Here is a 12661-nt window from a genome sequence, read left to right as displayed (position 1 = left end):
ACAGCTTTCTAGGGCCTAGTTCCTGAGTATAGCAAAGAGGCCACCTGCAATAATTGAGTCATAGAGTGAGGAGGGCCAGACAACAGGGACTGAGCAGAAAGGCTGCCGTTAGAGACCCTGCACTTGGAGAAATAAATGAAAGGTTTAGGAACTAATAGAATGTAGACGATGGTAAGAGACAGGAAAGAGTCAAAGAACTCCATGGTCAAAGTCTGGATGCCAAAGAAAGCCATGTCTGCAACAGCAAGGGTAGCTGGAGACGGCAGAGGATCTGCTTTGGTTTAGAAAGTATTTGTACAAGGGCTTTCCTGCTCCCCTTTCCCCCACTCTGTGCTCATTCACAGCATGTCAGTACTTGCCCTCATTCAAATGAAAGTTTAAGGTAACGCACGAAATAAGTAGGGCTAGCACGATGAAAGATTCTGATGACCACTGCTGCCAAGTGACCTTTATGTTTTCTGTCTTGTGCCACTGAAAATAATTTGTTTCTAGTCCTGAAATTATATTTTAATACTACCCCAAAATACAGAAGTATTTGTGAAAGCAGAAGTTATGAAAAAAGTAAAGATTTAAGCTAAAGGCATTTTAGATGTTAAGCCAAGGTGAAGTATTAACGGTGAATGTTTGTTGAGGGAACAATAAAAAATTGAGTTGTAAGATCTCTGTTTGGTGCCATTGCCTTAATGTCGAAGGGTCATTCTTGTAAAAGATCACTGTTGTTATCTCATACTCTGTTCAAATCCTGTGGTACCTTTAGGGAGCAGTGGGGTTAGATGGCTGCTCTGTGGTCACCTACCCAGTCACTCAGGGGTTTGAGGAAGTGAGGCTGGTCCTAAGTCAACAAGACCCTCTCTTCTAAACCGGAGTATAGACAGCACGTATACACCACAGTTCTTCTGCTCTCAGACATCACAACCTCTCGCTGTGAAAATGTCTGAGTCTAACCCTGCAATCTTAGTCATACTTAACAGAATCCCTCCCTTCATCATGTGAAAAGAGAATCTGATGCACATTTCTTAAAAGAAAATTCTCACTATAAAAATCTGATTTTTTTCCTTAAAAAATTGACATCCAGAAACAAATTCAGCAGTGCCTGGCATGGGCCATGTTTTCAATGCAGATGTGTGTAGACCATACGAATGGATTTTGAGTGAACACGCGGTCCTCAGGCTCTGCTGCCCATCGGGTGCTTGGGTTGATGTGCCTGGGCCTTGGCTGGAGCCTGAGTTTGAGAGATGTGGGCACTGGGAAGAGAGCAGGGTGAGGGAGGGCACATGCACAGAAAGAGAAAGGTTAAAACAGGTAGCGAACCTCCCTGAAAGGTTTAGGGGAAATGAGAAGAGGAAGAGAGGGGGTGAAAGAGAAAGAAAAGTCAAAGACAACCAAGATGACATCTCCTGTAAATCAAATAAGATTCTGTAAAACAAGGAAGGACTGATCAGTAATGGCACGTGTTGTAGAGATTGAAATGGATGAAAATGAGAGAGTAACACCGCGTTTCATGACTGGTAGGCTTGGAATAACCTCCGTGGAGTGCTGGTGTGGGGGCAGATTGCAGAGGGAAAGGAATGGGGGTGGGGGAGTGGAAGCAGCAGACCCAGGGTGGGCTTTCAAGACGTTTGGTCTTGGTGGTAACAGATCATGCAGAAGTTGCAGGATCGATCGTGTTTAGTTGGGGATGTTTGTATTGTCAGCTTTGAGGAGACGAAAGCATTTGTAAAGCACCAGGGGGAGGAACCCTTACCACTACTGATCCCTCACCAGGGGTAAAAAACAGGAAGAAATGATTATGTAGGATAAAAACGTATAAGTAAGATTTTAAGTTCTAAAGACAGGGAAGGAATAGAACTTAGGTGGGACCAAAGAAGGACTCTCACTCAAGAGAGAAAAAGTGAAGAAGGAGGGGAAGTAAACAGAAAAGACTATTTGGCTCTAGAACCTAACAGCCCATGGATCATCCTGAACAGAGCTGGAGATACAGGTAACTGTCTGGTTTAAAACAAGGCCAGAGAACTTGAAGTCGGGGCAGAGGCCCAGCTTGCCTTGCAGGACAAGACGGCCTTCCAAAATCAGATTGACTCAAGGACCACCAAAGCAGGCAGAAGACAGGACCTTTCTTAACTCCCACCAGCAGAGTACGTGTGTGAGAATAACAGCATTCATTACAATGGCGTTAATAAATCAATGCTGCATCCTACCTAGTGCCACCTAACAGTTCCTACAGCAGACACCCAGACTCGGAAAAGCGGTGTCAATCGCTGCATAGCAGAATCCAGTAAGACTCATGTCCGTACAACTGTAAAGCCAAGAGTTTAGGGAAAGGAAAAACAAAAGAGTTCCTTTTCTTGGAAGAAATTCATCTTCTTTCATATCCCAAAATATTGAAGATCTTGCCTAAGAGGTACTTTATAGTTGGCCAGACTGCACATGGCCTTGGTCATACCCAAACACCTAGGTTTCACTGTTTGAGACAATTTATTAAAGAAGAAAACACCTGTCTCTTGGTTATTTCCAAATGCATCAGTTTTCCTCTAGATGTGGCATCTTTCTTCAATGTGAAAAAAATATACGTTGCACTATTTTGTGGCTCCATTTATTTTAGGCTTTACTAATACATTTTGTAAAGCTCAGCAGAAATTGAAGCCTTAAAATAAACATATACATACATACATATATATAGTGATAATAAAATATAGAGGATATTTGATAACATCTTATGAAATCCAAGTAAAAATTAGTGATAAATGGGTTTAAAAAGGAATGATGCAGAAAAATTCACAATGGATTGTTAACACATCTACTTGGATTGTTTTTATGCTATTACATCACAATTTTGATGCAAAGACAAGGAAAAAATAAAAACAAATGAGGCATCTAATAACTTTTCCAGGTTCTTAATGTAGCTTGGTAGTCTTTAGGAACTAGAAATAGAGTATCCACAAGTAACTTCTTAGAGCTCAATTTATATAAAATCCTATGTGAATCTGAAAAGGAAAGAGTGACTATGAGGATGGCTAGCCTGTCCTCAATAAATATAGACTAATATATAATAACATTTAGTGCTGTTTAAAATGACTTTTCTAAGATATTCTGGGCTAGTGGAAATGTTACAGCCTCCCTACCATTAAAACAATTTTTAAAAGGTGACAAGAAAAGATGAAGGAAAGCTCTTTGTAACTGTTTCTACTTTAGGGAGAAAAAAGTTAGCAGCCCAGATTCAGGAAAAGGGCAAGAAAGACAACTGACTTGACTTCCACCGTTTCTTTTCAATGCCTTAATACTACTGTCTGGAGCCCTACACCCATCTTCGGTATCCATGGTAACTCAAAGAGCCAGATTCCCCCAATGCTTAGGGAAACCTGAGAGGGAGGCACTTAAGAAGGCCAGGGTACTTCCATCGGCACCGAAGAAGAAGGCAGAACAAGACACCCAGCCAGGAATCGGAGGGAGTCAAGGACCCACAACAGAATCTGGAACTGAAAGCACATTAAAATTCAACTCACTCAACTCTGACCCGACTTGCTCCAGGTCACACGGCACCTTGGTGGCAAGAATACAACTAGAATCCAGATGTTCCCTCAGCACAGCACTCCGTCCATCGCTTCCCACTGCCTCCTAACCCAAGAAGCCAACAACTAAGCAGGATTCAATAACCACGCTATCATCATTTGCCCTTAAGCCAAGTCTTTTTCCTTTACCTATCTTTTTATTATGGAAATTTTCCCATATCTGTAAATAGAGATATGAGAATAATAAACCCCATGTATCTATCGCTCAGCTTAAATAATTACTGACTTGTGGCCAATCTTCTTTCATCTATACTTACCTCTCCTCCAGGACTATTTTGAAACAAATCCTAGAAATAGTATCGTTATTTTTTTTAATGGTATGGGTTTTTTAAAGTTTTTTACTGTAGTTCATATATAACGTTGAGTTAGTTTCAGGTATATAGCAAAGTGATTCAGTTTCTTTTTTTTGCAGGGGGAGGTAATTAGGTTTATTTATTTATTTATTTATTTTTAGAGGAGGTACTGGGGATTAAACCCAGGACTTTGTGCATGCTAAGCATGTGCTCTACCACTTGAGCCATATCCTCCCCCAATTCAGTTTTTATATATATACATATATATATATATATATACACACACACACACACATATACACATATATATAAAACTGAATTTAGATATATAAATATATATATATAACTGAATTTATATATATATATATTCTTTTTCAGATTCTTTCCCATTATAGGTTATTAAAAGATATTGAATATAGTCCCCTGTGCTATACTGTAGGACTTTACTGTTTATCTTTTTTTATAGGTAGTAGTTAGTATCTGCAAACCCAGAACTCCCAATTTATCCCTCCCTACCCTCTTTCCTCTCTGGTTTGTTTTCTACATCTGTGAGTCTCTTTCTATTTTGCAAATAAGTTCATTTGTGTCATTATTTTTTTTAGATTCCACATATAAATGATATCATATGGTATTTCTTTTTCTGACTTACTTCACTTAGTATGATAATCTCTAGGTCCATCCGTGTTGCTGTAAATGGCATTATTTCATTCTTTTTTATGGCTGAGTAGTATTCCATTGTAAATATATATATATACCACATCTTCTTTATGCATTCATCTGTTGATGGACATTTAAGTTGCTTCTATGTCTTGGCTATTGTAAATAGTGCTGCTATGAACATCAGGATGCATGTATCTTTTAAAATTATAGTTTTCTCCAGATACATGCCCAGGAGTGAGACTGCTAGTTTGTATGGTAACTCTAATTTTAATTTTTAAAGGAACCCCCATACTGTTCTCCATAGTGGCTGCACCAATTTACATTCCCACCAACAGTGTAGGAGAGTTTCTTTTTTCCTTATTTCTTTTAAAATATTAAATGCTCAAAGAAATGAGATACCTGCAGATACAGCAGAGACAATTTTCTTTATGAAGCTCTGGTGTCACTATCCTGTCCCCTCAAGCCATGTGTGGTGTTTTCCATTTTATTTCACCAGCTCGGGAACTAAAGGCCAGCTCTTATCTAAGCACAGACCAGTAAGGGATGCTCTGTGATCCTGTACATACACGGACAATATTAGACTCTGGTGCAGTGAGGAATTCTGATGCAGGGATCATTTTAGATAATCAATATGATAAAAGCTAAACTTGTATCAAGAGACAAATGCCTTTCTACCTTAAACAAAATACCACTGATACCGGACACTTGTTTAAATCAGGCTTAATTCTGACCTGAGATTTAAAGCCAGCTTTCTCCATGAGTCCATATGAAAGGCATTAAATATTCTTCTTCTCAAGGTTTAATAAATCCACAAAATAAAATAAGAATATAAAGTTTTCACACCAAGAAGTTTATGACTTCTCTAGGACACAGACCATTTGTTTTAAGGACATGCTGGAAATTTAAAATTAAAATTTTAATTAAAATTAAAATTAATAAATACAGCAACACTTTCATATAGCCATTTAAATTCTGCCCACAGAACAAATACATTTAAAAGGCACTTTAAAAATTTTAATTAACAAATAGTATTGTGCTACTGGAACTAAGTAGACAGAAAAATAATACTCTGAGGGTGTGTGTGTGTGTGTATGTGTATAAATGGATACCTGCAGCTATAATGTTCACAAATAACATTAACACGTCTAATTTTCCATTTACCTCCCTCTCCCTACACATTAATTTTATATGATTTACAAATACATATTTTAAAACAAGACTATATTGGGAAGCCAAAGTGAATAGAAAAAGAAGGCAAATCAAAACTCTAAGTTGTTTCCCCCTTAAATGAAACAATTTTATTTCAAATACAGATTAATTTCTTCCGAAACAAAAAAACCAAGAAACCCTACAAGATACAATTTTTTACCTTTTGGAAAATTTAACTATTTATCTCCTAATGAAGTTATGAAATTCATACCTGCTGATGTTTCTCTAAATTTGTCACTGGTCTTCTTTTTCCTCCATTTCCAAGGCTTGAAGATTTTACCAATGGTGGAGAGTTTCCCCTTTCTCTTGAAGGGAGGTGTTTGGGAACCTGCTGCTGGGCCATCTGAATTTGCTATAGAAGCTTTGTCCAGTCCATCAACTGTATAAAAAAAAAAATAAAGTCAAGGAAAAGCTGTAATAAAAGTCTGAAACAACATCATCTCTTTCTTCCTGTACTGCTAATAGCAAACACACCCACTTTAACTGAGATCTCATATAAAGTTTATTTGGCCCCATTTTCCAGCAGATAGAACTCCTCTAATATCAATCAATCAATAAATCAATCAGAAACCACGGCCCTCCCCCTCCTTGGACAATCATTTTGGGGAAAGAGAAAAGAAGTGTAAAAGACATAATAGTTAAGGTCAGACAAATAAGGGCCTGTGAAGCACAGCTGGATCTATCTGCAACAACCACAGCAATATTTTGTGTAGAAATGGAGTATTCTATGCATTTCTGAAATAGGATGTTCCTCCAGAGACGAGTTTGGCATTCTCAGTAAAGAATATGAGAGTTATGGCTAGTTAAAATCATAGTTTTTTCCTCCACAAAATAAAATTTAGTGCCAAGAAGCTAAATTCTAATTTTTATCATGCTAAAACTATATTTTGCTTCTAGTATAAAAAAGTTTTCAGCTTCAAATAAACAGATAGCTACCACGCATGACAAGAAATATGCGGAAAGTGTGGGTGTTGTACATAAGAGAACATATCTTTATGTGCCTTAATCATTTCACCAATCAGAAGAAAAAGCCCCAAACCTTAAGTTGCCTTGCACTATGTTCACAACAGAAAGATGGTGATAACGTATATTACCCCAACTATCAAATTTTAAAATTAATTTTTATTGACTTATATTTGATGTACAATATTATATAAGTTACAAGTGTATAATACAGTGATTCACAATTTTAAAGGTTATACTCCTATTATAGTTATTATAAAACATTGGCCATATTCCCCCTGTTGTACAATATATCCTTGTTGCTATTTTATATCTAACAGTTTGTACCTTAGTCCCCTACCCCTATCTTGCCCCTCCCCACTTCCCTCTCCCTACCGATAACCACTAGTTTGTTCTCTATTTCTGTGACTCTGCTTCTTTTTTGTTATATTAATTAGTTTCCCTACAATCAAATTTTAACGGCAAAAAACTAGAATCAGCTAAGGATGGATAAACTATGTATTATTCATGCAATGAAATAGCACTCAGCAATTTTGAAAAACGAGCCATTGATACCTACAACAACAGGAATGCGTCTCAGAAAAAACACTGTGCTAAAAAAAAGTGACACACAAAAGCATGCATCTGTGGTTCTATTTATGAGAACTTCTACAAAAGGCAAAATGAATTTATGGAAACAAAACCTAAAGAAAAAAGAAGAAAGAAAGAAAGAAAATCAGAACAGTTGCTTCTTGGAGTGAGATGGAGGTAGAAAGTAGTTAAGAAGGAGCTTAATGGGAACTTCCTGGGGTGATGGAAAGTATCTCAGTAAAGGACTGGTTATACAAAACTCATCAAATGGTATTTATGATATTGTGCATTTTACTTTTAAAAACCATAAATAAATATTGAAGTCCAATTAATGGCATGCGAGGTGACGTGTTAAGGGGTGAAGTGCACTGATGTCCATCAAAAATAATAAATTGATGAATAGATGGAATGGACAGATGGATAAATTTACAATAAATTTAAGTTTTATTTAAAATATAGCAAAATGTTAACTGTTGAGTCTAGGTGGTGGATATGTGGTGGTGAACTGTATAATTCTTTCACCTTCAAAACTTTCATAACAAAATACTGGGAAATATTGGGAAAAATAAAACAAAAATTGAATGCAAGAACCTCTGCTTCTAGGAACATGGAGTAGACTCACTTTCTCCTCCTACAAACAACTAAAAACACTGGATGTTTTATATATAAAATAAACATTAAAAAAAACTACACAAGAGGGAAAGAAAGTAGGCCAGCCTGGGATCTCAAGACCTAATTAACAACATAGAGGTAAGATTCTTGGATTTTCCTTTTGGCTCATGTATTCCAGACTTGCTGCTGAAGCAGTCCCCAACCTGAAAACACCAATGGGCAGAGACCAAAAAAACCTCAACAAGAACCTGGTCTCTCTAGCCAAAGGAGCAGGAAAGCCTAGCAAGACAAAAAACTTTCAGACAATAACTGCTCCACTCCAGCCAAACACCACAGAAGAAGCTACGACCATCCAAGCCAACAAAGGCTTAGTGGGGAGACAAGATTTCTACCCTCGTAAAGCTCTAACAAGGAGCCCCTATCAGGGGTCTGTGCTGTCAGAGTGCTGTCAGGGAGGACCAAGAAGGGAGCCAGGACCTTCCTGCACGCCAGATGGTAATGAAGCATTCTCTGCGGAGTCAATGGAGACCATGCAGGATCTTGAGCTTCCACCCCTACCCGGCAGTAACATTGTCTCTTCTCCCTCTGCCCCCCTCACCGCCCACCCGAGTGCTGGGGTCGTACCAAACCACCGCCCAGTGGGAACAAGGCCACTCACACCCTCAGAGGTGTCAGTAGAGACAACATGGGGATTTGAAAATTGAACTGTCTCCAACAATGCCCAACAGCGCCCAACAGACTCCCTTCCCCACCCTGCCATTTCTGCCACCAGATATTAACAAAAGATGAAGGGAGGACCTGGCTTTTTACTTCCACTGGCCAGAAATGAGGTGGCACCCCTTGCTTCCTTTGCTGGAGAGGTGTCAGGCAAAGCCAGTTAACACAAAAGGTTTCAGTAAGGTTTATGGTCTCCTGGTATGACACAAAAATGTCTAAGTTTCAATCAAAAATCACTTGGCAGGGGAAGGGTATAGCTCAAGTGGTAGAGCACATGCTCAGAACCCAAGAGGTCCTGGGTTCAATTGCCAGTACCAACAAGGGGAAATCAATGAAGAAAGCTAATTATCTCCCCCTCATAAAATAAACAATACAAGCCCAAAATCACTTGGCATACCAAGAACCAGGAAAATCTTAAACTGAATGAAGGAAGATGATCAATACATGCCAATACCTAAATCCTTACAGGTTCTCCTTCCAGACAAGAATGATAAATCCCATACTTCCCACTTGTGAAGTCTACTCTAATTTCAGGTAGAAATGCAACTTCTGCGGTGACTGATTCTTCTATGAATGGTTCCTAACCCTACTTTATCCCACCTATGCTGGCCACAGTGCAACAGACAGAGAGATGGGACAGACTGATTTTGATGCTAAGCCCAAATTAAAAGTAAAATCCTTATTTACTTCACTTCTACTCCTGTCCAACTGCCTTCCTCAAACCAGGGTAAACCCAAGGTAAAACAGACCAGAGGGAATTTCGTCTCCACTGAGACTTTATTCTAAGGCTCAATTTTGAACAGCTTAAATGCTGTGAAATACAAAAGGACTGACTATTACAAACATAGGAACTAACGCTTCCATCTCAAATTCACTTCTGTGGCTGTAAATACACATTTAGTTCTCATCTTCTCTCAACCCACATATCCAGTTCCCCGATACTCCATCAAAACTCTGCTCTCGAGCTGAACCATTAAGGAATAGTCTATTTTTTTCTCCTGAAAACAAAAACAAACTGAAATAAAAATTAAATAATTCCCTAGATGACCGAAGGTGACCGATGGGAAGACTGAATGAGGTAGCTGAGAAGTGAAAAATGAAAGCCATAATGTTCAATTCATAGCTGCATGAGACATTAGCTGCCATCTCCTTCTTTATTATGCATTTACAGTTTTAGTCCTTACTCTGGAAAGGGCCTGGACCAGTGCCAATGACCACAGCAGTGCACATACACACATACCTTTCTCCTGATTGAATTAATCCATCTCTAATTTTGTAATTACTGGGCTATTACACAAAATCACACCTGCAATTAGGAGCCATACGTTGGCACAGTTGGCCACACTGCCATTGTCCTTCTCTTAAATCGTGAATGTGAAGGGGACTGTCACCTGCTTAGGACTAACACGGACAGAACATTAACACCCTTCTTTCCTCCAAACACCTAGGATATGGCCAAGACCATTGATAATTCTATCATTTCTCTTTTGGACATTAAAACTTCTTTGAAACTTTCTAAAAAATTTTTTTGCAAGTCTAGTGAATTTGGCATTTACACACAGATACGAACAAACTGCCAAGTAAATCCCAGATGAAAGTGTAAACTTCCTGACTGTTTTAAATATTAATTTTGATCCACTTACATGTTATGAAAAGTGACCTGTCATTCATCAGAACTTTTGTTCTCACACTTGAAATCAACATTTTAAATATTTAAAATATTACCTAAATATTTTTAAATACAGCCATTAGCTGTTCAAATGCAGACATTTTAAATGACACAGCTCAGTCTATCTTCCCACCAAAACAAGTTCATCCCTAACAGGACTCCATCACACCACCACCAAGTAAAATTCAGAAAATATGTGCAGGTTTTATTTTTCATCAAAACAGGAATTTATTAATCAATCCCTTTGAAAATGTGACCACAGAAGCCAAAACTAAGTGAAGCTAGATAATTATCTATATGAAATAAGTAACAAGTTTGGATAGTCTTTGAGATCTGAGAACTGAATGACAAGGATTCTTAGAAAAATAAAATCTACTTAATACAAGAGTTTGTAGTGTTTGTATAATATTCAGTAGTTCCCTGATACTTTATTTGTTTTAGGTTTTTCTCCACACATAATTATTTCAGTCACTAGGTGAGACAAATGTGGCAGAGTTCCTCCTTACAAATTTTGTAGGTGAAAGATCATTTAGAAAAAAAGCCTCAATAAAAGAATTCCTGGTACTGATTCTGTGGAAAATGACAGCCACTCTGTGGAAAAAAAAAAACAAAAACAGGGGCAAAGATGGCCTCAACTTCCCTCTGAATAGCCTTAAGTATCTGAAGGTTAATGAGAATACATTTTTGAAGTCCAATAATAACAAAAACAAAGAGAAATCATATGTCGTAAAAAATGTATTAATAATATTCTGTTGTACTAGGTGTACACTTACAGTATTACTCATTGTGATTTTATTGTACCAAAAACTATACCCACTAAAAGGGCACTGTACAAAAACATCTGACACTTAAAAATCAAGAATTTAGAGGAAGTAAGAAAACGAGCAAACCAATGTTCATTTCTCTAAAACATGGTTTCTAGGTTATTTTCTTTGTGCCTTGGTAATTTATTATGCTTACATAATATTATCACTGCATAATTTTCATTTCCATTACAGCTTTTATACTTCCACTATAATTCTGCCACTTTCCTCTTTAAAGGTTACAGAACACATGGTAGAGAAACATTAGGGGAACATTTAGGGAAGATTTAACTTTATTTCCTACCCTTATGTGAGGCCTCTCTTAGAGTTAGAAAATGTGCTGTCAGACAGGGGCAGACATCCAATTCTGGGCACAGAACCAAGTAGACAACAGGGTCAGAGGGAACTGATGCTATGAGCCATCGCAGATGAGACAGGACAGTAGTTTCTAGGAAAGCCAAGTGGCTATCCTTGTTTTGAGTTGTCTAAAGGAGATCCTTACTCTCTTGATACTCAGCATTTACACTGGGTTGGATCAAATTTCTTCCTTTCTGGGGGCAGGATGAATGGCCAATGGAAGGGAAGTGAAAAGGAACAGAAGAATCAAAATGTGTGGCACTACCCGGGGTTATGAGTTAATTCTGAAACTGCTATGCTTGTAAACTGCATGGAACAAATAAACGGTGGATGTTGGGAGCCAGATTTCTCACACTTGGAAAGAAAGGTTACAGATAAGCAAAGGGAGAAGCTAGACTGATTTGTGTGTCACTGGAGTAGAGTTGGAGACATCAGTATGAATTCATGTTTTGGCGAGAGAGAGAGAGAGAACAGATTTGTGTGTATACATGGCTCAGTATATACATGTGTCTCCTAATTGTTCTGAGGGGCTGGAAGCAGTGACACCCCAGGGAGGACTCAGGTCTTGGTTTCTAATAGCACTCCCCAATAAAAGGAATCAGATCTCTTCAAAAAAAGGCTGCTTCCAAGGCTGGGGCAAGGAAAATATTAGATGAGCCTGGAGCATCTTGTAGTGCCAGAAAGTAAACAAGTGCTCAAAGTCACACAGGAGCCAATGGAAAGAGTCCCACAGGCCAAAGATGGAGCAATTTGAGCAAAAAAATAAATAGTGCGGTATCAGATTATAATCTGAAGTATAAAATATCTATGAGTCCATACTGATATAGACAATTACTGAATAAATAAACAAATGTGGGAGAGCAGAAAATCTGTACAGAAGAACTGCAAATAATTTATATAAATATTTCCCTCTCAAGAAGGGGGATCTTAACTCTCTACTCCTGAAATCTGGGCTGTATGTACATGGTGTCTTCCTTCAAAAGACTTCAGTATGGAAAGGTGGGGGAAAGGAGGGACTTGACAGTGGAGAAATTTGACAGACACTACCTCAGCCAAGTGATGGACATTAACCTGATCAGTGATAAATCATGTTGGGAGCATGCTGGATCATGATGGACGAGAATCAGACTTCCAAACCTCCAGCCCCATTGTAATCATGAGAAAAACACCAGACAAACCAAACTAAGGGACACTTACGAAAGACCTGACCAATAAACATACCTCCAGGTCATTAAAAAC

General features: G+C 38.2%; 1 protein-coding gene across 3 annotated transcripts in view; it reads right to left on the bottom strand.

The window, feature by feature from the left end:
* The window catches only part of PHACTR2 (phosphatase and actin regulator 2), a 115174-nt gene that overhangs the window by 79879 nt on the left and 22634 nt on the right, over positions 1-12661 (bottom strand). For all 3 annotated transcript variants that reach the window (XM_006197757.4, XM_015247198.3, XM_015247201.3), the window contains exon 2: positions 5943-6110. In XM_006197757.4, the coding sequence (XP_006197819.2) occupies positions 5943-6110 (168 nt within the window). The remainder of the gene's footprint in view (positions 1-5942; positions 6111-12661) is intronic.

The sequence above is a fragment of the Vicugna pacos genome, chromosome 8 (genome assembly GCF_048564905.1).
Source record: "Vicugna pacos chromosome 8, VicPac4, whole genome shotgun sequence".
Taxonomy (NCBI): Eukaryota; Metazoa; Chordata; class Mammalia; order Artiodactyla; family Camelidae; genus Vicugna; species Vicugna pacos.
Note: the sequence above shows the minus strand (reverse complement) of the source record. Positions and strands in the feature narration are given on the sequence as shown.